The sequence below is a fragment of the Dermacentor albipictus genome, chromosome 3, assembly GCF_038994185.2.
Source record: "Dermacentor albipictus isolate Rhodes 1998 colony chromosome 3, USDA_Dalb.pri_finalv2, whole genome shotgun sequence".
Lineage (NCBI taxonomy): Eukaryota > Metazoa > Arthropoda > Arachnida > Ixodida > Ixodidae > Dermacentor > Dermacentor albipictus.
The window spans coordinates 61,170,045-61,196,174 of record NC_091823.1 but is presented as its reverse complement, the minus strand read 5'-3'; the positions used below and the strand labels follow the sequence as shown (position 1 = coordinate 61,196,174).

General features: G+C 51.3%; 1 protein-coding gene across 2 annotated transcripts in view; it reads left to right on the top strand.

Moving 5' to 3' along the window:
* LOC135898767 (uncharacterized) overlaps nucleotides 1-26,130 on the top strand; it is a 168,996-nt gene that overhangs the window by 117,147 nt on the left and 25,719 nt on the right. For both annotated transcript variants that reach the window (XM_065427907.1, XM_065427908.2), the window contains 3 exons: nucleotides 19,220-19,511; nucleotides 21,124-21,249; nucleotides 21,445-22,648. In XM_065427907.1, the coding sequence (XP_065283979.1) occupies nucleotides 19,220-19,511; nucleotides 21,124-21,249; nucleotides 21,445-21,898 (872 nt within the window). In that variant the 3' untranslated portion in view covers nucleotides 21,899-22,648. The remainder of the gene's footprint in view (nucleotides 1-19,219; nucleotides 19,512-21,123; nucleotides 21,250-21,444; nucleotides 22,649-26,130) is intronic.

Below are 26,130 nucleotides of genomic sequence, written 5' to 3'. Positions count from 1 at the left end.
TAATCGGAAAAAGGACCAAACACTTGTACGCCTCGTATTTACTTCTCAAGCTTCGTTATGTGCTGCAGTACACAGGTGTTGTCTTTTTACTCGCCCGTAAAAAAAAGAAATCTGTTCGCTTTCTGCGACAGCGTCAGCGTCCTTTGTAGGCCGCGGCGTTTCCACTTCCAGACTCGACTTTCTCTTGCCGTACCAGGTGTCGGCCTTTCGCTCGCCCTTAATTATTTGTGCGTTGTATACACAAGTGCCGGTTGTATGTAGTGGCTGCGACAACCGGTGTTGCAACCGCTTTAGTGCGAATGCTTGGCAGAATTGTAAGGTTTGAAGTTGCGAAACATTCCGAGCCACCACGAGACATATTCACGCGCAGCTGTCCTCGCCTAATTGATAAATAACTTCTATTGCGGTATATATGAAAGACCTGACAACCCAGATTACAAGTCATCATTGTTAAAGCAGGGGTTCTCATGTCAGATTTCGAACTACTTCTCTACCTCGTTTATTCCCACTCAATGCTGAAGTCCGCGACCAGGACTTGATTCGCGAAAACATCACTAAAGAATTGTGGTAGAATTCCATGCTGGAAGCGCAGTTGTCACGAAGCTATGCAGTTCGTGTTTGAATTGTTCCTAAAGAAGACAATGAATAACCAATGTAAATGTCGAGACCGTTTGTACAGACGCAAAGCCAACACAAAAATTATGTTTCCAGGACAGTTGAATACAAGATACAGAAAACAAACTAAGCGTTAATACCAATGTTAAATATCACTTTATCGGGTAACGAAAAACTGTCACCGAGTCATGGTACAGATGGTGAGCATACGTGGGACTTGGGGAGATGCTGGCAGCGATGTTTGACGCTGGTGCTGACAATACTGTAAAGCAGTGATTTGGGCTTGTTGGTAAGACATCGTGAGGCTTATAGCGTGTGAAAAAGACAAGGACGAAAGTGAGAGTTAGTGTGTCACGTGTCACTTTCGTCCTTGTCTTTTTCACGCGCTATAAGCCTCACGATGCTGACAATAGGCGGCGCTGTAGCGCGTCGCGCTTGGATGTGGAGGAGGCAACGGCCGAACGCCCTTTCGGCGTTTGCCAACCGGAGCATGGGCCCGGAGCTTGGGCATGGTGACAGAGACGCTGGCTGTGCCCGGGTTGGACAGCCTTACGACGTTCGCCGACCGCAGGCTACGGGAACGAGCTTGATGATGCGCGTGTGCCCAGCCCGCAGCGACCTCTGGCCAGGAACTCGGCCGGCCGCTACTCCCCGTCTCTGGACACCACCTCCGCGGTCCCGCCACGTCAGCCACGCTCGCTCTCTCCCAAGAACCATCTCGCGCACCTTTCCACGTGCTTCTTTTTCTTCTCCCCTAGTTGGGCACGTGCGGCTCACGCCGATGCGCTGTCGCCACTCTTCTTCAAATATCGTCGTCTTCGTCTTCCGTTTATTCACTCCGCGTAAATCATGACACAGTAAATATAAGGGGCTAAATGATGCGCAAATATTACTACGGGGTAATGGTGTCATAGTATTTCTTGGATTATTCTGTTCTTGAGTCTTATACCTGTATTGTCCTTGCTTATCGTCGCTTTTCTTCCGACTTTTCTTTTTATTTGTTGTAGTGAAAATTTATATCTCGTCATTCAGGGCAGGATACAGTAGTTGAAAGTCTGCGCTGTTTGTGTCGCTTTTAGCGCCTTTGGCTTTCAGTAGCAATGTTAATTTGTTACCGGGCTTTACTACCTAGCGGAAACCCACAGTTTACTCAAGGGAGACAAAGAGAGCGAGTGATTTATTATAAGGTAAATGCTGAGAGGTCGGCCTGAACCATTGTGCTCTAACCAGCTACTCATCGTTTGGTATTAAGGAGACAAGAAGTGGTGAACGCCAGCAAAGGAATGAAATGACGATAATGACGATTAATATAGAAAAGCTAAACTCCATTGAAACAATTGGGACAGTACAACTGGAGTAGAGTGGGCACGACCTCGTCAGCGAGCAGCGCCGCTACAGGATATGGCTGCTACAACAAGAAAGATAATGTAGGGCTGAATTCACAATGTCTTTAGTTCGTAAGAACTTTTTCGTATTGGCCGATGGTGTTCGCTTATCATATGTTCGCTGTCACCATTGGACGGCTTTTGTTCTTTCGAACTTTACTAGCGCGTGGACGTCTTTGTGAATACGGGCTCTGCTATCCACCTGAAATTGCGCTAACACCTCGGTTCAGCGTACTAACTCACAAAGAGCTTCGTAACGTCCACCTCATATATGAATGTTAGTTTACGTGTACGCGGCGTAAATTCCTGATCTATGGCGGCATTGTGTGAATGCGTTCATGCCGACAGCCGTTCGTGACGGGCCGCCATGACACGAACCGAACGGTGGGTGGAGGCGACCGTAATGGCACGGGTGAAGAAAAGGCGGGCGGACCGCAGCCCCCGGCATATACCGATCCCCACAGCCCAACAGAGGCTCAGCGCCCCGCCTGCCAGCGTCGCCGTCGTCGCCTCCGGTTTCGCTGTCGTAATACCACGGGGGCCCCAAACACCGCCGTCAGCTGGCGTCCCACTTAGCGCGCTTCGCACTGCCCCGTGCCGGCGGGATCCACTCAATTTCCTCTCGGGGGCGCAACTAATAGCGGCTCTTTCCCCCCTTCTCTCCCTTCGCTGCTGTGACGACGCGCAATTCCCACTTCCCTCATGGCGGCGGCAGCAGCCGCTGCGCCGCAAAACGGCTCGCGTTATACACGCCGCGAGAAGCGCGGGCCATGCTCAGGCTTCCCTAATGCCGCCTCTCGCTGTGCGCTTCCATTTAATGCGCTCACCGCGAATGAGTCACGCGAGAGCCCGCAGAAGCATGGACTTATATACACTCTGCGGCGCGGATGCTCCACCGTCGGCTAACACGATCCGCCCGCAGGCAGCTAGCTCTCTCGGGCCGCGTGCATTTTCCCGTCGGGCAGCCTTTCTTCGCAGAAAAGGCCCGCCGCTGTAATCGACCAGGCCTGCCCCGATAATGGGCTGCGAAGATAGTTGGGGTTGACGGAGTCGGTACACCTAAGAGCATCATCCGGCGCGTTCGTGCCGCCAATCTGCTTGCCGGGGCACCGCCTGCATTAGGCCTCCTCCCCATCTCCTTTCCCCCATCCACTGAGCTCCCTTTCAGCGCATGTTCCTGGCACTCTCCCCTTCTTCCTTATTTCGATCCTAGAGGGAGCGCGTGTGTGGTGTTTCCGAGGCAATCTTCTTCGCCTGCCGCTGATGGCTGAACGACTGGCTGTGCGCTGACGTCGGAAGCGTGACCGTCGTGCGTTGGTGCACTCGTATGGTACTGAAGTAATCATAACAAAAATAAAATAAATAAAAAAGGAAATAAACGAGAAAGGAAACATCAACGAGACATCGAATTATTGACTGTCTGTGCTGATGAGCTAACGGCGCTGCCTCGTGGGGTTCAATTCTGAAGGGCACACATGCCTTGCGCGGCTGTCGAGACTTCACTCGCTGGCCATTTACGTTTTGGGGTTAATATGGTTACGCTGTCACTGATACGCGAGCAAAGGGGATGCGAGAATTCCCACCAAAGGTGCAAACGGAAAGGAGCGAAAAGATGAGTAGAGCTATGCCATTGGAGCGGACGAATAATTGTTATGTGCTATTTATTTATTTATTTATTTATTTATAAATACTGCGATCTTAAACAAGATCTTAGCAGCGTGGTACACGAATAAGTTCACGAAACAATATAAATACAACAATGGGGAATTGCACTCAAAAATGCCTCAAACCAGCGCTTCACACAAGCGTTTCACACAAGCGCAGAAAACAGGCGCAGAAAACACAGGCGCAAAAAAACACAGGCGCAAAAAAACACAGGCGCAAAAAAACACAGGCGCAAAAAAAAAACACAGGCGCAAAAAACAAGCGCTTCAAGGTTACATCGGTGATCTTTCCCAATCATACAGTAAAACAGTGCTATCACTGACAATCTCAGCAAGTGCACAAAAAAAAGTTAAAGATATGTTTCAAAAAGTGATAATGAGTCTTGTGTTACAGTTTTATCGGCCAGCTTATTCCAATCTACTATAGTTCTCGGAAAAAAGGAATACTTGAAGCAGTTGACACGTGTTGTAAATGGTGTTACAGCTAGTGAGTGTCGCTGTCTGGTAGCGTAACGTGTTGCATATGTGATAATGCGAGACGTGTCGATGTTGTAGTGACCATTTATTATTTGGAAAAAGAACTTTAAACGACATGCACGATTTCTGTCACTTATAGAAGGCAAGCCGCTCCGAGATAAAAGGTTAGTAATAGAACTACGCCCATATGTATTGTAAATGAATCGAACTGCTTTTTTCTGTAAGCTTTCTAGCTTTCCAATATCGCTTTTAGTGTACGGGTCCCATATAACTATAGCATATTCTAAAACGGGGCGGACTAGTGTTTTGTATGCCAATAGACGTACTGTTGGTGTGGAAGATTTTAATACGCGTCTTAGAAAAAACAACTTGCGGCGACAATTTGCTATTACTGTGTCAAGGTGCTTTGACCAGGAAAGATCCTTTGTTATGTACAAGCCAAGGTACTTATATTGTGTTACCTCTGCCAAAAAAGCGTTTCCTGTGCCATAGCGATATACCAGTGGCTTCTTTTTTATTGTTATCCGCATATATACTGTCTTTTCGAAATTAATGCTCATTTGCCATTGTCTACACCACTCAACTACCTTATTAAAGTCCCTGTTTAACCTAAGTTGGTATTCTTCCGTTGTTATTTCATTGTACAGAACGCGTATGTTATTTCATCGTACAGCTATCTCTGGGCCTTTGCTAATTCATGTCCTACCACCAGTCGCCATCTCAAAGTACACTGTTTCACTCGATTTTCACCCGTATTATATTGCTTCTATTCAGAGGTCATGGTGTTCCTCCTTCCGCTGTGAGCTCGCAAGCCGACTTCTATATATACCGGCGAAAACTTTTAAGAAAGTTCGAGAAAATGGCCAACTACCTCGTTCGCAGATTTTTTTCTCACATTGATGAGCACATGTCAGTCAAGATTGACGCGTGCTTAACTGCCAAATTTCACGCTGTTCATGCAGATTGTAATGTTCAGTACTCGGCGCAAGCACGCAACACAGCCAGCTCAGCACACCCACCGATTACCGCCTGTGATCTGTGCGGGACTCGAATACCCAGTTACGAGCGCACCAAGAGTTAATTCAAAGTGGGTGAAATAAAAAATAAACGACGTTTTACCAAAGGTTTTCCGCAGCGCTATTGACGATCACCAGCGACCCCCTTACGCCTGATACGGAGATGGCCGTAAGGACTTCGTACACACCCGATGACCCGTCATTTGCCGCAACAGCTCGGCGCATTTCGAGACGCCGCGCGTGCACCCCGCCGAGGAAAAGAAGTCGGGTGTCGTGATCAAATGCACTCGGCGGTCAGGAAGGACAGCGCTCTCCCCGTCACACGATGAGGAGGCAAGCAGGACAAAGCGCGAGAGACGGGAGAACGATAAGCTGCGAAAGAGTAATGGACGTCTCGGAAACGAGCCCACATGCCGGTAACGAGTAGCTCGCGTGCGCGTCATCCGCGCATTTATGCGCTACCGCCCGTCGTGGTCGAGTCGGGCAAGTATGGCAGAAGTGTGCAGCGTCACCGTTCGGCCTTTTCCTTCAGAGCGCCGTATGCGTGCCTGCAGTCGCAATTCGAAATGCCGGCGGCGTTGGCGAAAAGGACCTCGATTGCAGCGGCGGCATCAGCATGGCGTTCGACAGCGGGGGACACTCGGAGAGAGAGAGAGAGAGAGAGAGGCGCGACGCTGGACGACGCGCACGCGAAGCAAATGTGTCGTCGCGAGTATTCCAGTCAGGCAAGCTAGCGGGGGAAGCGAGCGCTGCGCTGCGAAGAACGACGAGAGCGAAGGAAAACACGACGCTCGACGCCAGCAGTAAAGAAGCAGCTTCGCACGGCAAGTCCGGCGCTCCCGCCTTACGCCGAATAGTGTAGGGTCGCTGGGCAGACGAGCGAAGGAGAAGGGACGGAGCTAGACGGAGCTAGACGGAGCGGAACTTAAATCCGAACGAGCTCGGCGTCTAATAAAAAAAAATAAAAAAAGGAGGAATGCCGAGAAGGACATGAGGAGGACATTTCGGCCTACGCAGCATTGCGCGCGAGCGACCGTGGCGAGCTTGCGAGCTTCTGCTATATAGAGCTCGATCCTGTGTAGAATACGCTGTGGAGGTGCCGCGTAGACCTTTGTATATATGTGCGCGTGTATTTGTGCGTATACTGTGAACGTATCCGGCTTGCTCGATGGACAGCGCTGTTTTTGCGTTGTTACGCGATGATGGCACGCACGGGGCACAGAAAAGGAAAGGAGCAGCTGTGCAGGGCCACAGCCTCGCGCCGGCGAGCGGGGGTGTCCAGAATGGAAAGAAAACAAGCGGCGCGTCAGGGGCAGGCCGAGAGAGGAACAAAAACATGACGAGAAAAGCCCGCTGGTGAATCTTCGTAGGAGAAAGTAAGAATAACGAAGCCAGAAGAACGTTTTTTGCAAGTGCAACGAAAGCGGCAGAAGACGGACGCAGAAAGAAAAAGAAAACAGAGAAAAGAAACGGGAGATGCTGCCAAGAGGACATAGAAGACGAAGGGACGATCGCGGTGTCGGAATTGGAATGGACCGCGCGAGTCAAGCTGCTCTCCATGCAGGTAGCGTCCGCGCAGCCATCAAACAATACCGCGGGGACACGCCGCACGGGGTTAGTTCCACAGGAGCCGAAATGCAACGGACGGGCTCGGAACGAGAGAGGATGCGGGGGGGGGGGGGGGGGGGGGGCGAGGTAGTGGGAGGACAGGATTGGGAGGGGGGGGGGAGGATGCCTGTCCTCGGTGAAGGCAGCAACGCAGTGCACGAGAACGAAGAAGAGAATGAACACGCCCGTGGTCTTCCCTGCGCGACGATCGCGAAAATGCGCTGGGTCGTGGAGAGACGAACCAAAGAGGCGTCGCGTTTCGCGAGTGGATTGATGCGTGCGGCGGTGTCGGAAAAGGAGGGGCGGGGTGAGGGGAGGGGGGCTGGGAGGCAGATCCGCGCAGGAAACGAAAACAGAAAAAGAAAGAATAAATCATGAAATGTTGTTTCGGTGCTATGGGGCGTCATGAATTGGGAGTTCAAGGCAACAGGACGAAAACAACGAGAACGCCAGCGGGCCCGACAGCATCCAAGCTACAGCTTCGGAATGAAATCCTCCCCAGGAACGACTAAGATGGAACGCGTTGAAGGGGGAAGGACGGCAGGACACCGCTGGGGAAGAAGAGGGAGCGATCGCTGCTCGGGGGTTCGGCAGATTGCTTGCTTCACTCCGAGCCCAGATGAAAACGGGCACGTGGACGGCGGGACGGAGTAAATTTTAAAGTGGCTCACGTTCCGGGCTGAAATCGTAAAACAAGGGAAGTGTCGATGCGAGTCGTCTCCGCGAGGCGAGGGTATGGGACGCAATATCGTCGCTTATATGCGCCTCCCATACCGCGGACCCGCTGGCCCTTTCCGTCTCTCTTTTTTTTTGTTGTTGTTGCCTTCTGTGCTATTTTTTTCTACAAGACTTCCTTCTTGAAATCTCCGGGACGACACTACTTCACTCGTTTCTTGTTTGCTGGCCACGCGGTACGCACCGTGTGCCTGTCTCAACTTGATTCTTCCAAGTCGTCGTGACTCCCATTTTAATCTCGCGAGCTTTCGCGGCATTATATGCAATATCTCAGCTTGGCCCGTCCTCAATTCTTTTTCTCTTCCTTTGCCGGTGAACAGATAGAGGGAGGCAGGCCTTGTATACGGATCGCGCACGCCGTTCATGTATAGGCGGGCATGTTCTGTACACTCTCGACACGACCTTCTTTTTCGCTTTCTTGGGAAACGCACTTGGTCGTTGCCGCCAGCGCACCGAATCTTGAGTCCGATATCGCAAGATTTTATTTCCTACACGACGGGCATAGCATCTCAGTCCCGCATGTCAGCCAAAAAGAGACATAGAAAGAGAGCTTGCCGTGCCCGACGGCACTTCACCAGCGACGAAATGAAGGGAGCTTCGTCGTGTACGTAACATCTCCTTCTCTTTGGAAAGGGCTGCCTCAGCGCGACGGGGTGGCTCGGTCTGCTCCGTTTAAAATTTGATCGCTATCGCTCGCTGCTGCGCTCTGCACAGCATCGCCTTCGTCCACTCGTCGGTGGAGGTCGTAAATGATGGTTCCCACCGCGTGCAAACAAGTTAACACGCGGCTGGCGGCTCTTATACGAAGCTGCACGGAACAGCTTAAAGTGAGTGAGACAGAAAAAGGGAAGTTGAAGAAGAGGCGACGGGCTGTTTCGTGTTCAGTTCTGCGCCGTCGTCGTTCTTTGGAAGAGAGTGACATTATCACGGACATGTACGAAGGTTAGGGCAGAACAGTGGCGGAGCTATAAGAAGGTGTCCTTACGGCGCGGAGCTCTCGCTTTGTCTACAGATTGTAATCGTGGTCTTTCCGGAGGACATACTCCGGTTTTGCTAGGTGGACAACTGCTGGAGACCGGCTTCGAAAGGAAGAAAAAAGAATAGCAAGAAAATGAGAGAAAAAAATTGTGCGGTAGTCGTGGATATAAAGAGGCGGCATGTATACAGTTCATTTGTGTCTTCCAACTTTCTTGCATGTGCAAAGCACGCAGTCTTTCTGCTTTCGATGCGATGTGCATGTTGGACAGATGTGTTGATGCAGCTCGGCGATTAGAGTGGCCACGACAGGTCTTCAAAGAGCGTGATGGTTTTTATGATCCCGAGTAGTGATGCATTGATCGACGCTCACTCACAAACGAGAATGATTCGACATGAATAGACCGATATATTTAGAACAACAGATAAACTGCAGCATTGGCATTAATTTCCTTCTTTTTTTTTTCTTCTTTGGCGCCGCTTTAACAAGCGAGCGATCGTATCCATTACGGGGCAGGCAAACCTAGAAACCCAGAGCAGTAGAGGCATAGACGCGGGGCTTTAAGCATGATCGGCGCACTAAACAAGCACGACGCAGAAAAGATATACAACGAGGCCGTCCCGATTACGTAGCAGCGAAATTCCCGCAGGAAACGCGGGCGCCGCAGGGGGGCTTTGCTCATTACAGCGTAGTTTCAAGATTGAGTTTGTCCGTCGTTGATTAATGGCTCGGAATTACTTTTACTGAGGCGCACATACGTAAGAGTGGCAAGCGAAAGGAAAGTAGCAGTTATTGAGGACGGTTTGCGAGGCTCGCTGCCACGGAAGCCTTTGACGACGTTCCCGGAATTTCCATCTCGGCATCTCGGAGCGAGAATCAGTAGCGCGGCGCTCGTCAACGGCGAGCCAACCGCAAAAGAAAGCTCGTCGTGGCAGTGCGCGGGGAGTCGCGTCAGGGCGCTGTACGGCCGTGCAGCGAGGCAGGAGCATCGCGAGCCTGTTTCCTTCGTAGGCGCTCGGCTTTCTTTTTCGCCCTTCTCCGTGAGACAGGGCGGGCACAAATCAGAGCGGACACGGGGGACTCGCATTAGTATGGGCTTCTCGGCACGGCGGCGGGCGAAGATATGGGGGCGGCTTGTGCCAGCGAGCGCTTTTTCCATCTCGTCCGACGGTGCTGCTGAACGGGAATCGATCCAGGACGCGAAGGAAGGAAGGGACGAGACCCCGCTCCATCGTCGTTGTCGTCGTCGTCGTCGCCGCCGTTTCCCCGCCACGCCGTGGCAGCGCCCAGACGGTCAGGACATGACCCGCATCGCAAGAGGCCTCTCGGCAGACGGGCCGAGCGCTTCGCGGGCCATGCGCTCAAATTGCGGGGCTTTGAGCGGGCGAACGAGTGGGGAGGGAATAGGGCTGGTCGCGACGCCGGTGCTGGATACCCGTAGGAGCCACGCGCGCGCGATGGGCGCCGCAGATTGCCTATGGCCCGCCGTCTCGCTTTCCTGCAGCGCTGCTGCGTGGAGGACGCACGGTGAGTCGTATTTCTGCTGAGGCTCGCTAGGGATTCCCGCGACCACGTTTTCAACCCCCCCCCCTCCGCCTCCCCCTACTGTCGGAAAAAGAGAGCGAAAGGCACTGGCGAACAGGGGTATAAGGCACGGTGAAGCAGAGCCGAGAAGCTCGAGAAGTCCAAAAGGCGGGATGAGCAGAAGAGAAAGAAAGATAGAGAGAGAGAAATAATACATTAGGTGGTACGCGAGCAAGGCGACATCGTGTTTGTGCGGTGCGAGGGACCCTTATCGAACATCCCCGACGGAGATAACGCCGGTACAGGCGGGCAGGCTTTTCGATTGCCCCGCTTCCGCCACCACTCTCGTCTGCTGAGAAGGGTGTGCTGCGGCGGCACTTTAGCATCAACCTTTCGAGAGCAGGCACTGAATTACAAGATCGGACCGACGGAGAAGGAGACAGTGGTAGACAACGACGCTTCCTGGATCGCCGATACCCGCGAAAGCTGGCCACCGCCGCCGCCACCACGAATGGCCGTCGCACGCGGACTTTCCAATAGAGGCGTGCGAGCTATAGGCAGAAAAAAAAAAAAGAGAGAAATATAATGTGATCTCCGGCTTGTAAGCGTTTATCTTCGTGGGGAGACAGGGAGCATTTGCCCACGTTGGACGAAAAGCCCATTTCTCCTGTTCCCTGGCTGCTTCTAAGCCATCGGGGCTCCTTCCTTTCTCTCGCTTGCATCTTTGCAACAAGCCGGTGATGTGTACCTCTTCTGTACTCTACTTGTGTCTCTACCGCTTTTTCTCGTTCCATTTCTGGCCGGGGCCTCGAGAGCGAAACGCAAGAATCCCGTGTGATGCCGCACCGGGCGCACTTGGCAGGCCCGGCGCGTCGGAACGGTGCGGAAATAAAGGCCTCGAAGGACAGGAAATTTGTTCGAACCACATCAGCAGTCCATTCTCGTTGCTGGCATGAACGACGGCGATGGAGGCAACAGAGGCGCAGGCTGCGCCGGCATCGAAAAGAGACGACGACGTCTTTGACTGTACAACGGACGAGAGAGGAGAGAAAAAAAGCGATGAGGGGAAGCTTATATAGTCGCACCCAACCCCCTTTTTCGAAAGAGGCATTTAAACGGCGGCCCGATAGGAAATGGCTGTCTCGTCTTTATCGAGCCCGCTGGCTCACGCGCACACACACACTCACATACACATAGTCGCCGTGTTCAGTGTGCGTGCCGTGCCGCCGCTATAGAGTGTCCTCTTTCGTGCTCCCGCCAGCCAACAGCCGCTCAACTTAGATACGATCACCTGTCGTCCCATTCGGGCGAGGGAACTTTTCTTCCTCTCACCCCTTTACCCGCTGCCGCGGCGTCCACAATGTGTGTCTATATGTGTGTTGCTTAAGAGGGCGGCCGCCTCCTTTCATTTCTCTATCGGACCATGTAGTCGCTGAGCACAAGAACGAGCGTCGAGGACCAGGAGAAGGGAAGATAAAAGGAGGATAATATATGAGGAGTCGCGTACGTTGCTGGGTCTGAATACCGAACGTCCTCCGAGGCCTAACGCTTCTTGCTGCTTTCTCTTCCTTCTTCTATGCCTCTAAGTCGAGGAATCGCCTTTCCAGCTCGGCTTTGTGAAATGTTAAAAAAGAAAGAAAGAAAAAGCAGAAAACGCGTTACTGGCACATTATCCTGACTTCACATGATCAGGAAAGGTCGCATCTTAAAGGGGAAGATACACGCCATCGGCAGGGGTAATCCATGCCCTTAAGGCTCCTGCTCACAGCTTCTACAGTCCTCCTGGAATTATTTCTTCACCCTATAGCGCAGCCGATTGCGTAAATTTGGGGACTAACGACATGTCACTTTGCATTCATTCGACACGCTGCACACTGATGAGGCTTTGTATGCGTAGTGTTACGAACTTCAACCGCTGCACCACGATTACGGCTTTGTGGTCCCGTAGCGCTCTTCACCCGTTTCGTGACAGAGCGTTGGTAGCGAAGACTCCGAGCCTGGCGTCGATGAGAATAACAAAAGGGACTTTATACATTATATACAGGTTATCATACAGGACATAAACGGATCGGCACTGGGGCCGAGAGCTCACACAAACGCGACTGTTCTCGCACGACGGCGTCCGGCGAAAACGCGTGACACATCTCACCCCAGTCGGGAGCGACCCTCTCTCCAGGTGGGGTCGGCGGATCCTGTTTTCGAGCGGCGTGTCACTGCTTTTATAATCCCCGAGGCCCATTGTCACTCAACCGGCCCAATACAAAGTCAGCACACGACGGTCGTCCGAGGGGTCCAACCAGCGACCGCGCTGGCCACCCGGTTCAAAGTTCGCGCGCGCGGTGACCTCCAGGCAAGGGAGGTGCGGCGCCGGGCTGTCGGGCACACGCGAACACGTTTAAACACGCTGCTTCGCCGAGGCCTCTCCCGCACGAAGGCGCAGCATCTTGACTTGTGAAGGGAGAATTGTGGCGCTCGCAGGATAGATTCTGCATCTTGCAGATTCGGGATCCGGGCTTGTGGTAATGGCACAACAGCATCCCCGCCCTCAGATAAGGCGCCGGGAAGACGAGCTGCCTCCACGTGGCTCGGATGCCAGGCGCGCACGTTCGTCAGGCTCGTCCAAGTTCACGTCCAGTGTCGGGACGCCAGGTAACCTCACGTGCCCAGGTCCGACTCGCCAGGACAGGAGCTCTGCTCACCACGTCGTCGCCAAGGCACCTTGACCAGCTCCGCTCGGGTCGTTCCTAAGACCTTGCTTCTCGCCACTGGTCCCGCTTGGTCGTTCTGCAGCTTGCAAAATCGACCGGCAAAAGGCAACACCCAACACGAACAAGTGCCCTCTGTCTCCCGTCAAACACCAGACAAAGCCATAATTCAAATCAACCTAATTAATCGCTATCCCCTTTTGCCCCCGCTGCAACAAGAGGCAGGTGTACGATCTAGCACACAAGGCTCAAACAATCAGTTTTCAAATCAACAACACACCAAAATAGAAACAATTATTAATCAGCAATAATAATTACAAATAGAATGGTCCCCTTGAAATCGCTTTGGACCGAAAACATACTTCTGAGGAAGCAAATGAGGTCATTCATTTTTCCCGGCGATATTTTCGCGGAATCTGAAGCTGCTTATATTTGCGACCCTGCTTATCCGTGTAGCGGCGGTACAATAAGCCAGGTTCCTTGCCAAATGAAACCCCCTTTTTTTCCACTCCCCGTTTGACGCTCTTCCTCAGATCGGCTAATGAACAATCTTCCTGTTGCTCGCGAATCAGACTTTTTCTTTCAACTGCAGCCTGCTCCTGCCGGCTGGCGGAAACCGGAGCGAGTGCGGAGCCCGCGTCGCCTAATTGCGGCGTCGAGTCTATATCTCGGCTAGCACTGCACGCGTCACTCCCACTCACTTCCAGGACCCGCTCGTCTAGGCCAGCCTCCGAGCTCTGCCTCTCCCGTGACTGCTCGCCCCTCAAGTTACCGTGATCGGTCCGTGTGCCGCACCGCCTTTCGCTTCCCGACGCTAAGTCAAGTTCCCTCGACAGCGGGCGCGCTTTGGATCGCGTGGGGGCCATGTACGCCACGTCGGCAAAGAATGATTTGCCGTGATCCCTCAGCAACTGCTCCGAGCTATTTGAGAAGAGGTAGGAAAATTGCTCCGGGAGGGCGGCTGACACAGCGGCTTCGGTGTTAAGTTTTCCAAATTCTCCTTCAATGCTAACCGTTGCGATCGGTAAACAGACACTCTCCTTCTCGGCCACTTGCCGTATCCTAACGCACTCTCCCGTAAAATCACTCGAGGAGACGAAAGACGGGTGAACAACGTCCATAGTTGCTGCAGAGTCCCGCAGTGCTCGGCACTTCTTGCCGTTTACCTTAATTTCCTGCACATAGGGCTCCAATAGACGTATGTTCTTGTGAGTTTCCCGTATCGTTGCAAAAGCAATTCTCTCTGGGCAGCTTGCAGCGATGTGCCCTTGCTTTTTGCAATTGTAGCAGGTTAACGGTCTCCGTTTTTCAAAAGAACGCGTCATTTCGTTTCGCTGTTTCGGACCATCGTCATCATTCTGAGATGCATTCTGTCCATCCCTTACAGTTTCTTTGGGAAGGGACTCGTCGTCCTGAAACTCGCGACGCGTGATTTCCTTCCGTTCGTCGGGCTTCCCGTAAAACACATCTCTCCTATCTGCTTTTTCTACACGCACTGCCTTGCTGTGCAAGCTGCGGCGGGTGTAATACTCTTCCGCTAACTCTGCTGCCTTGTTTAGCTTAACCTCCTTTAGCCTATCTTGCAGCCAGAGCCGGACATCCTCATCAATGCAACGGTAGAACTGCTCCAACGCGATGCATTCGACAATTTTGTCGCGGTCGTCGTAAACCTCTTCGCCCTTCAGCCATTCCACCAGGTCGGCTTTTAGACGGAACGCGAAGTCAACATTCGACTCCTTACCCTTTTTTGCATACCGGAACCTCTGCCGGAAAGCTTCGGGCGACAATTTGTACTTCCGCAGTAGCGCTTCCTTCACATCACTGTAGCTCTCAAACGCCTCTTTCGATAAGCAAGTTATTACGTCTGATGCCTCCCCAGGAAGCAACGCTAACAGATTCTGTGCCCAGAGGGATCGCTCAATGCTATTCCGTTCGCACACGTGCTCAAATTTCACGAGGTATTTGGCCATATCCTCTCCGACGACAAAGGGTGGAAGTTGATCGCGTATTCTTGGAACATTAGAAGTGAGACTAGGCGCTGGCGAGCTATTTCGGGTCTCCAACTCTTTCATTTTAAGCTCGTGCTCCCGTCGCTCCCTCTCTCTCCTTTCCTCCTTTTCCTCCTCGCGACGTTGCTGTTCTCTCCTTTCCTGCTCGCAACGTTCCTTCTCCCTTTCCTCCCTTTCCCGCCGTTCCTTGATATCCGCCCAGGCCTCTGCGGCTTCCTCCGCCGTTACGTCCCCAGTCCTCATGACCTCAAGGATCGCATTCTTTCTTTTAGTTGAGCCCAACTCAATGCCCAACTCCTCACAAATTTCGAGAAGTTCCTTCACCTTGTACTTCTCCATCGTTCACACTGTCCTCCTGCTGTTTACCCTTTTTGAATATACCTGCCGTACGCTACTACAACACTACTAGTAACACATATGCAAGTATATCACACACTGCCCTGTTTACCCCCTCAGCATCCCCTGGTTTTCAAAACGCTCTTACTAGGCTTGAAACACACAAGGTTATCACAATGCAACACCAAATCCTTCCCTAAGCTACTATAACCTGTGTCAGAGAAAGTCTGGTGTTTGAGGTAAACTTCAGGCACTCACCGCGCCGAGGTAGCTGATGCCGGTCAATCCCGTAGCTGCCATCCAGTGTTACGAATTTCCCAACCGGTGCCGCCAGTGTTACGACATCCAACCGGTGCCGCCAGTGTTACGAACTTCAACCGCTGCACCACGATTACGGCTTTGTGGTCCCGTAGCGCTCTTCACCCGTTTCGTGACAGAGCGTTGGTAGCGAAGACTCCGAGCCTGGCGTCGATGAGAATAACAAAAGGGACTTTATACATTATATACAGGTTATCATACAGGACATAAACGGATCGGCACTGGGGCCGAGAGCTCACACAAACGCGACTGTTCTCGCACGACGGCGTCCGGCGAAAACGCGTGACACATCTCACCCCAGTCGGGAGCGACCCTCTCTCCAGGTGGGGTCGGCGGATCCTGTTTTCGAGCGGCGTGTCACTGCTTTTATAATCCCCGAGGCCCATTGTCACTCAACCGGCCCAATACAAAGTCAGCACACGACGGTCGTCCGAGGGGTCCAACCAGCGACCGCGCTGGCCACCCGGTTCAAAGTTCGCGCGCGCGGTGACCTCCAGGCAAGGGAGGTGCGGCGCCGGGCTGTCGGGCACACGCGAACACGTTTAAACACGCTGCTTCGCCGAGGCCTCTCCCGCACGAAGGCGCAGCATCTTGACTTGTGAAGGGAGAATTGTGGCGCTCGCAGGATAGATTCTGCATCTTGCAGATTCGGGATCCGGGCTTGTGGTAATGGCACAACAGTAGCAATTTCGCAAGGCGCAGTAAGGCGCATTCGGGTAATATTGATATACCTGGAAAGCCTGCATCGCTGCGTAAAAAACGATCAGGAACTAAGTGCATGATGGAAGCTGTAGCATAACACGGGCTATTGGTTTGTGTTGTAAAATCATAACTAAAACATCAACAGGCCGAAGAAAAAATAATCAGATCAGGCCATCAGGGATGCTATACTACTTGGGAAGTTGGCATTTAGAAAGTAATGCGCTTCACTCCAGACCATCTTGTATTTAACAACTGAAATATTGTATTTAAAACTGAAATAACAACTGAAATAGTCCACTGTTTAGTGCTTATTAGCCTGATAGTCTAGCGCACTATAATGTGAGGCAACGAGCTACACCTTGGTTGACAAACAGAACACCTAATCACAATAGTAGAGAGCCCGTACTCTATGTCGCCCACACTGTAAACGGAAATAACTCCGAGGTGGGAGTATAACGCTTGTCCTATAGCGACCCCCCGGTTCGGAGTTTATTATGCTCCGTATGATCGGAGTAGAATTTTTACTCCGTGCGAGCGGAATTTTTACATGAAATTACGGGAGTTATTTTTTCTATCATTTCTTTCTTTTTTGCTTTGCAATGGACGGAGTTTTTTCGAGGTGCAACGGGAGTATAAAAAGAGGCATCACGTGAGTTTGCGCGAACATCTTTACATACAGAGGCTGCTGGTCAAATTTCGAAATATGCACACGATACCGCGTCAAATTCGACGAAACAAGTCAATGAAAGCACATATATCATGACATACATAAACATTTCAGAAACGCCCAATGCAGAAATTTGAAACACATCCCACGTACACGCGATACTCAAGAAGCGACGGTGCCAGTTTATATAGCCACGATACTGTGTGCCTCGTAACCGCCTAGGGAGCAGCCATGCTGTTTTCAGAATTACGACTCACATGCTCGTTCATACGAGATGTGCCTCTCTGATATTAACAGAATACCTTAATCAACACAAAACTGTTAATTCAGAATAGTGAGAGAAAAAAGTTAATGGCGTAAATTTTCACAATTAGCATGCCATTCTATGAGTGCTGGAACGACTTCGCACACTGCATGCGTTCGCGGCCAAAAAGTAGTGCGTTAGTTACAGTAAGCAAGAAAAATGTAAGTGCGTCAGCTTCACAGCAAAATTAAATTTTTGCGATATTGTGGTAGCGTAGCAACAAATTATTACGTGTGAGCATGACCCGCAGTAGCCGACGTAACACCGAAAAATGCGCAGTCATACATTTTATACACCGCACTACTTGTTCCGCGTCCGAGCAATATCTCTCGGTTGTGAAAAGGAGCTACATCGCTGATCTGTCGAGTGAATCCTTAAACTCGCAGCCAGCAGGCATGCGTCTAAATCAGTGTCTAGGATAGAGCGTAATGTTAATGCAATATCGGAAGCAACGACGTGACCAAAACCTACATGCGCGATAACAATTCGATGCACTTCGCTCAATAAGAAGCTTTATTTACAGTACGCATACTTACGTCCTACCGTTTTTCTTCGGGTGAGAATATCCGTTCGCAGATACATAAAAACAGTTGCTTGCACTCCGATCTTGCTCACTGGCAACACAGCACCGCAACGAACTTCGGCTACGCCATTCATTTGCGACTAGCACGGATGCCGTCGCTCGAACAGTGGCTGCTGTTGCCATTGCTACGCGATCCTTTCAAACATTGCACCGGACGTTGTCAGCATGTACCCAAAAGGGCATAAAAGTCGTATTTCGCGTAGTGAAGAACACAAGCCAGGGTCACGCAGCACGAAAACACAGTCAGAACCTGAGCCGACATCATGAGCCAGTGAGCAGCTTCGAGGTATACATAAGCCTTTTTCTGCACTTGAAAACGTTGTTCTTGCATTCATCGTTGTCAGCAAAGTGATCCACGCTAACGTACTTGAAGCTGAAAATGAGCGAGCTGCAGGCATGCCTATAACACTTTCTGGAAGGAAATACGGGAAACAAATTGACGAAACGCTGTCACGGAACGACACTTCGCAAATGTAAACAAACAGTCAGCCATGAGCACTGCCGACTCCGCCGAATGCGCCCGGTCGCTGGCGAGGCGCACAGCCTCATGGGAAGCGCCACGTGACCAAACTCTTTCGGCGGAGAGGAGTTTTTTAAAACTCCCTGTCGGAGTTTTACGGGAGAACAAGATTTTTAAGCGGAGTAAAATCGCGTCATGTCGCCCTAATACTCCCGCAGCTAGCCAGCGGAGTGAAACGAGGGAATGGCGCTGTTTTGCTCCCATACATCGGAGTAAATAGTTGAGGAGGGGAGGTTTTAGAGCACATCACCTGTTAAAAACTCCCAGGTGGGTTTATTTTCGTTTACAGTGCATGTACTACTTTCATTTCGGTGGGTCTTTTACTCTCCAAAGCTCTTACATAATGTACGCTGTAGCAGAGGGCACTGGCTTAGTTTTGAACGCTTATTGTAATCATAAAGTTTCTTCACAATAATTTGGGATAATAGACAGGGAAGAAACAATAGCCTTTCGAAACAGCGATAATGTTCTAAGCGTCTATTACGCTCTTCGGCTCATTTTTGACAGCAATGGCGTCTGTATCCATGTGCTTTAGGCCCCTCCTTGTACTTCCTACAACCTTGAGTCTCCCTGCCCAGTATGTTCAGCTGTTTGCTCCGTGTGCCCCTTCGATGCACGCCATTTGCCGCACCGCTTAGTTGTATACCGGCTGCTCTAAATAACGGGATTTCTGAGTGCAATGTGTGGACCTCATGCTGTGTTACGCGAGGTTCCGTGGTGTACGAGTGAAGTTGGGGGGACACCAATGTAAGAAGTGAAAAGCCCTATCTCTGATCAAGGCTAATGTGCTTCTCTTGTGTCTATGTTTCTTAATTTGCAGTGACGCTTACCCTTTCCATTATGACTTTCTCACTTATATATTCGCACAAATGCTTCCATCGTACGGGATGGCGTCATTTAAAAAAAAAAAAAATCAGAAGCGGGTTTCTCATTACAGTGTATGTTACTGCGGAGAAACCAGAGTTCAACGGAGTGCAACATACGAGCAGACGATTATGTGTAGCGCTGCTTACGAAGCGTTCACATTACGAAGCGCATACATTCAACATTGTGCTCCTCTTGGTCACTATCGCAGATTCAATGGACATGAAGTCCGGCCCCGGGAGGCGCGTAGTCCAGGCAGGTACCCTGAGCATGACACCAGGCGGCAACGGGCTTGGCGCTCTGGGCATGGCCGGTCTTCTACCGGGCCCCGAGTGCGCGGGCTGCCAAAAGCCCATCCGGGAGCGGTTCCTGCTCAAGGCGCTGGACCAGCTGTGGCACGAGGACTGCCTCAAGTGCGCGTGCTGCGACTGCCGCCTCGGAGAGGTCGGCTCCACCCTCTTCACTAAGGCCAACCTCATACTCTGCAAGAGGGACTACCTCAGGTAAGGGAGAGGCCGCCATGTTTACTCTGGCATCTGATCGCGGATGCGCGCTTATCGCATGCTACGACCGGCGACACACGTAAGAAATGTTTATTTCAAACGTCGTCTCCCAATGTGCCGCGACCACGTATCCAACTACAATGGAAAGGAAGTACCGGAAACGAATGAATGTAGACGAGAAGAAAAGCGCTTATGTAAATATATAGTCATTGATTCCCTCGCAAGTAGACGTTGACTCGAAGACTCCTACTGCTATGTTACCAAATGGCCATGTTTTAAGGGAAGATGTTCTAAAGTTGTAAACAAAGAAATGTTGCAAACATATATCTTGTAAGCATTCTGATTATTCTGTACTAGCGTAAAATATTTATTGAGGACGCCAAAGGCACAGGCAACATTATTTGCAGAACGCAAGCCGTATTCAAAGCGTGTATATAGTATGTGCACCAAGTATGAAAAGTTACAAGCCGCGGTGGCTTAAAGGAATACTCACATTATATTTTATGCGAAGCATATTACGAGGGCTCAACCCAGCTCCTCAGGCGCGGCGGTGACCATGAAATCACGTGACACCGTGACGTCACGACAGAGGAGAAGTGGCTTTGGCTCAACTCTTGCAAGACGGGCTGGGTGGGAATCGAACCAGGGTCTCCGGAGTGTGGGACGGAAACGCTACCACTGAGCCACGAGTACAACGCTTCAAAGCGGTACAAAAGCGCCTCTAGTGAATGCGGTGTTGCCTTAGAAACGCGCTGTTTCTAAGGCGTGCGTCTCTTGCTCAGGCGCACATTTCGCTGCCGCGCCGAACGCTGCTTTGCTCGACGCTCACCGCGTCCAATGCGGGGCGCGTAGTCGCTGCCCTGTAGCCCATTGTCTTACACCCCTTGGCGGGTCGACGGGAACGCTGTCGCGTTCCACTCTTGAAGGCGAAGAAGTAATGCATGAGTTGTTTCTTCGTCTAGCCGAACCAAATATAGCCAAGCAACAGCAGTTCACCAGGCTAAACAGTGGTTCAACAACTAAAATAAAGGCTAGTATGCTTCGCATCCTGGGCTTAACCTTACCTAAGCCACAGCCATTTTTTAACTCTTCAAGCTTTCTTTCTTTCTCTTTTTTGAATAAAGGAAGTGAAGAGTCTAGAGTATTGTGTCAGTGCTCCTTTATAGGCAATGGTCTTTTGTTGAGGTAGGGTGAATGCATAAACGCTCCTATATCGATGTTGGGGTGTAGGTTAAAGAATCTCAAATGACTAAACATGATTCGGGGCCCTGAAATATGCTGTCTCTGATAGTCTCGGTGTTGGTTTGGGATGTTAAACTTAACCAATTTTGCTTTCTTAAATGCTGCTTGAGAATATGGCCAGTAATGGCAAAACACGCTAGAAGCTCGTAAAATCTGTATGAAACTGTCATCTCACCAATGGGATGTGGTTTAAGCAAGAATAATACACAAAAATTTCGACACGACAAGAAATACAATCTCAATTTCCCAATGTATACGCAGCGTTAATAATGCATACATATGTGTTTGCGTCAGGACAGTGATTTCGTTGTAAATTGCTCTATATTAGCGCCAGCATATCGTTAAAATACAGCATCTTGTCTCTTTGCAGGCTCTTCGGCACTACTGGTCTCTGCTCTGCGTGCAACAAAACAATACCGGCGTTTGAAATGGTCATGAGGGCCCGCGGGAACGTGTACCATCTGGAGTGCTTCGCCTGTCAACACTGCAATCACAGGTGCGTTTTCGCAGTTGGAGACTCGGGTGACAATGAGGCGAAGCAACTTAAACGCTATCGAAGCGAAGGGAAAAGAACACAAGCGTAAGAGTTACGTGTTTTAGTGTAGCCTCTTCGCCAGCTCATATGAAAAAAGAAAATTGAGTAGGTATCTGTCTTAGCTCTACCTTTACGCCCTACGTTTTCTCTGTGCAGGTTCTGCGTGGGCGACCGCTTCTACCTGTTCGACAACAAGATACTCTGCGAGTACGACTACGAGGAGCGGCTGTCGTTCCAGAACGTGCCGTTCCCGGGCCACAATCCAAGCAACCAACAGCAGCAGCAGCAGCAAAACGCCAACAACGCCTCGACGCCCGGTGCAGGCGGCGGAGGCGGAGGCAATGGTAGCATTGGAAACCACCAGGCGAGCAACCAGGGCAGTAATAGCAACAGTGGCCCAGCAACCGGCACGACGACGACGACTACTAACAGCGCTGGTCGCCCGCCCATCGGTACGCCTCCCGGCAGCGCCGGCGGCCCCAATGCTAACAACGGCAACAGCAATAGCCTCCAGCGGCTCAAGCGACACACGCTAGACAGCATGCCCGTACAGGACGACGCGTCCAGCGGCTACGGCAGCCCCGATTCCATGATGAGCGACGGCAAGTGACCCAGGGAGAAAGGCGGCCGCGGTCGGCACCACGCCGGAGCCGCCGCCCTCGCCTGCAAGCAAGACCTGAGCTAATGCGCCTTCCCTGGCCTGGACTACATGCTTGGGCTACGCGTGCGCGCGCACGCTTTATGTCACCATAGCCTTACGCTCGCGCGATGTGCGCTTTTCTTTTTTCTTCTTGGGGGGGGGGGGGGGGGGTTGCGAATGGACGTTGGGACAACGAAGCGTTGCGCTGGCCATCGGGCTAACCCAAAGAAAACCGTTCTTTCTGACCGGTAAATATACGAAGACCTGTGTGTGACCAGGAGAACCAAGAAACCAGCGTCATCGCCGAAAGCGGCCAAGAACGTTTGACTCCACGATAGTGAGCAAACCTGGACAAATGCGTAGATGACTTCACATGCGACGGGGCTGAAGTGTGTATGTGCGCGCGTGTGTACAATTGACTCGGGGTTTCACGGGTCGTGCCTGTGAGATCCATATGACAAAATGTGCCATGTGATGTTGCTCCTGTCGTTTTACGTCGCACTCTCGGCGGGGTCTTCCCTGCAACTGCGACACGGTGCCGGACCAAACCGTGCCCCGTCATCGGGGCATCATCGTAGCGTTTCCTCAACTTAAGCTTGCCAGGAGAGCGGATGAAGCCAAGCTAAGGACTGGACTGGTGGACTCCGGACTGAAAAGAGAATCAGTGCGTTTTCTCCTCCGTGGGATATGAGGTCGGCTGCCGTTCTTCCAACGTGAATGGTAAGTTCCGTTCTGTTGAAGTATTTGTTGAGTAGTAGGACACGTTTTCTTTCAGTGCTGACCTTAGTCGTACCATTTCATTCATATATTAACGACACGAGTACTCATCAAAAGAGAAATTCATTGGAAGCACAAGATTAGTCTGCGAAGTAGCCTCCATGGAACTGTGATCGAAGAGCGGAAAATTAGAGTGGGGCATGCTCCATGCCTGTCGGTTAAGGGCAGATGTCATTACTGGCCGTGTCAAGAGGTTAACGGGGTAACGATATACCCGATCAGTAAGAAGAATAAATGGGAAAAGAAAATGAAAGATATAAAGCAAAAATTTTCAAGAGTGCGTCGAAGAAAAGTGGTTCCTACGGCCATATTACAAGTACGGGATTGGCTGCTTCCCATGGCGGTGTTCCGGACTGCGCGAACCGGGTGAGAGAAGGGGAAAAAAAAGAAAGGGAAGCGCATTTTGCTGAAATAGAGCTGCAAAAAGAGCGCGATGAAACCAAACGGAGAGAGAGAGAGAGAGACGATGGGGGGAGGCGAGGAGAGAGGTGCTAGTGAGATAGGGTGCACGCGTGTTGCTGCGAAGATATAAAAGACCAAGAAGAATGGGCGGGTGTAGGGAAATAAAAGGTCCGGAGGGGCGGTGGCGATCGAGAGAAAGAGCTCGTGCGCTCGCGGTCGTGCAAATCCCAAGGCAACCGATCCTTCCATTTGCGCCTGGCGCGCGCGCGCGCGCGCGCTCTGAGAACGTTTCTCGGCGCCCGTCCATTAGCCGGCCGTTCCGTGTGCACTCCTCTACTCTCCCTTATTTACCTAAGTGGCTCGACGCCGCGCACTCGGGAACATCCAGGAGCAATATCAAGAAAGGAAAAAAAAAGGGAGAGAAAGAAAGGAAAGGAAATCAGCCGGGGATCGAAAGTAAAGCGCGCGTTTTCTTACTCTCTGTCTCTCCATCTCTTGTGTCTCTCGGAGCCACGTCCCATTCGTTTCGCGTGTCATTGCGGGTGGCGCCCCCCAGTTCGGTCGTCGGTGGCAGTGCGTGCCCGCTGCTGCGTCCCGCCACCGCCCGCGCTATATTGCTGGTGCGCGCAAGGAAGGAACGAGATGGGGGAGTGAGCACGGGGCAGGCTCGCCTGCTCTGGAACAAACAACTCGAGGATAGTTTTTAGTGGACTTAAAAGGCTTTTTAGCCTCTCCCCGCGGGCACCTCGCCGGAAGAGCCGCCGTTCCCTCCATTAGGGCTCGCGCCAGCGCGCGCTGTGGGCGGCGCCCGGCGCAACAGAGCGCCGCAGCATTAAGTGCTCCGAAAAGGAAAGCATCTCTTTTCGCCCAGGCGCGCGTTCTCTCTCTCTCTCTCCTTCTCTTCTTGCTTCTGTCGCTGCTTGCTGCTGCTCGATAAAAGCAAGCGCGACGACGTCCCTATGGCTGCCGTTCCTGCGTGTGTGTGTACGCATTCGGGCGTCCGGCCGGCCCTTCTCCCGTTTCCCCCTTTTTTTTTCTCTCTCTCGAATGCTCCTTTCATCACGTGGGGAGAGGGAGACAGCGAGAGGGGATACACTTATTCCTCCTCTCCTTTTCTGTCTTCCCTTCCGTCAGAATCCCCTTTTTCCATTCGAAGTCCTTCCTCTCTCGGAGTCCATATTGGGAACGTACACGCTCTTCGCCTTTAGATTTTCTTCTTTTCCGGCTCCTTTTTGCGCCATTACAAGTTTGCCCGTCGACGACTAATCCTCCCGTGGAACTGTCGCGGCACTTCGGCGGCTGCGACGGTCACTTAAAACCGGGCCGCGCCGTCGGGAACCACTGGAGTGCGGGGGGCGACTGTGGCACAACGTATACCTGCGTTATATAGCACTCGGCAAGGCGTGATGGCACTCTGCGCAGCGGGAGCGCGTGAATGAGAGAGATCGGAAATGGATTCCGAAAGCACGCCGAAGAGTGGCGCGCGAAGCTAACAGCCAGATGTGTATGGTCGGTGCATTAGTCCCGTTGGAAGCTTTCTCGGCCTCTCTTTTCTGTGCAGCCCGGATTCGCATAAGTGAGAAAGCTGTCAGCAGTTTCTGCTGTGGTGGTTTTTGGAGTGCGTAGAAAAAAAAAAAGAACACGAAAACCGTCAGTCCGAAAAAGGAAAGAAAAAAGAGTGGTCATTCGTTAACGCGTACACATCTTCGTTGAAGTGAATTTAGTGGTTCTTTTTCAGTAGCGGATAAGCGGCGATTGAGAAGCCACCGCGGCTGCCTGCCTTGTAGAGTGAGGCAAATGTTCGCATTCTTTGACTAGCTCACTTCGTGCGCAAACTTCGAAAGCGAATATTAATTTTCTATTAGGCCTGTGCGCAGTTGGTAAACCGGCAAAAATGCATTCGTTTTGTGAGGAGACAGTGGGCGACTCATCAACGTAGTCGCTATGACAGTAATATCGGCGTAACGTTACAAGTGGCGCTGTCTTGACGTTTCGCGTCAGATTCTATTATTCATCGTATCGTTTTTCTGTCAGGAATTGGCTCAACCTCCGCTTTGGCGGAGGTTGAGCCATTGCATAGAGTGGCTACTCGATGTCTGCAGCTGCAGTCAAGGGATTATGGCTTTAAGTGAGCTGCCAATCATCAAGGAAAATGAAGAGTTTAACTCTCTGGCTGCCCATGTAAATACTGCACCTGTGTCATATATCGATGCCCTTGATGCATCTTCAAAGGCGAATTCGACTCCATCTCTCGGTACCATTGTCAGTTTGGCTGTGTGGATGAGGTTTACAAGTCCGTCAAGGAGACAATACAAAACAAGACAAAGAAGGACGGCAACGTCAGTTACGGGTCATGCGAACCAACCTATTCTTGTCCTTGCGGCCTATTAACGTCAACCATGCTGTCCGCGAATCACGGGCGTTAAATTATGTCACCGCACTAGACTCGCCGAGACGACAGAAAAGGGAAGTATATCCGTACAATGACAGTGCGCTATTCTACCATAGGTAACTAGGCCTTTGGAAGGCTTCGTTTTAGTAGAAAAAAGACTAATGTATTTATGAGCTATATAGGTGGCACATTTCACCGGGCTGCGCAGTGTACCAATACACACAGTAGTCCATTAAAGAAAGAGCGTCTGTGTACTTGTGCAAAACGAAAGAAGAAAAAGCCGTCAATGCATGAAAATGGCTCTTGTGAGTTCTACCTGCCATTTCACATGCAGCCACTGTATATCTCTTTATCGGGAGTAAAGGAAAGCCTTTGATTACGGACAAAACTGCAGAGACTAGGTAACGCTGGTCGCGCAATCTACCTTTAGCTTTACGATTCCATAGTAGACTGCGAAGTTCTCAGTTCTGTTCAACTTATGTTGTGCTATAATATATATGATATAACTTGCGTTTTTATACCACACGAGTGGCGAGTGCACGAGTTCATCTCGCAGTGATGATAACGCAAATATTTAGGGTGCCGTCGTTTTTTTTTTTAGGTTCAACCCAATTTTTATATATCCCGCGAA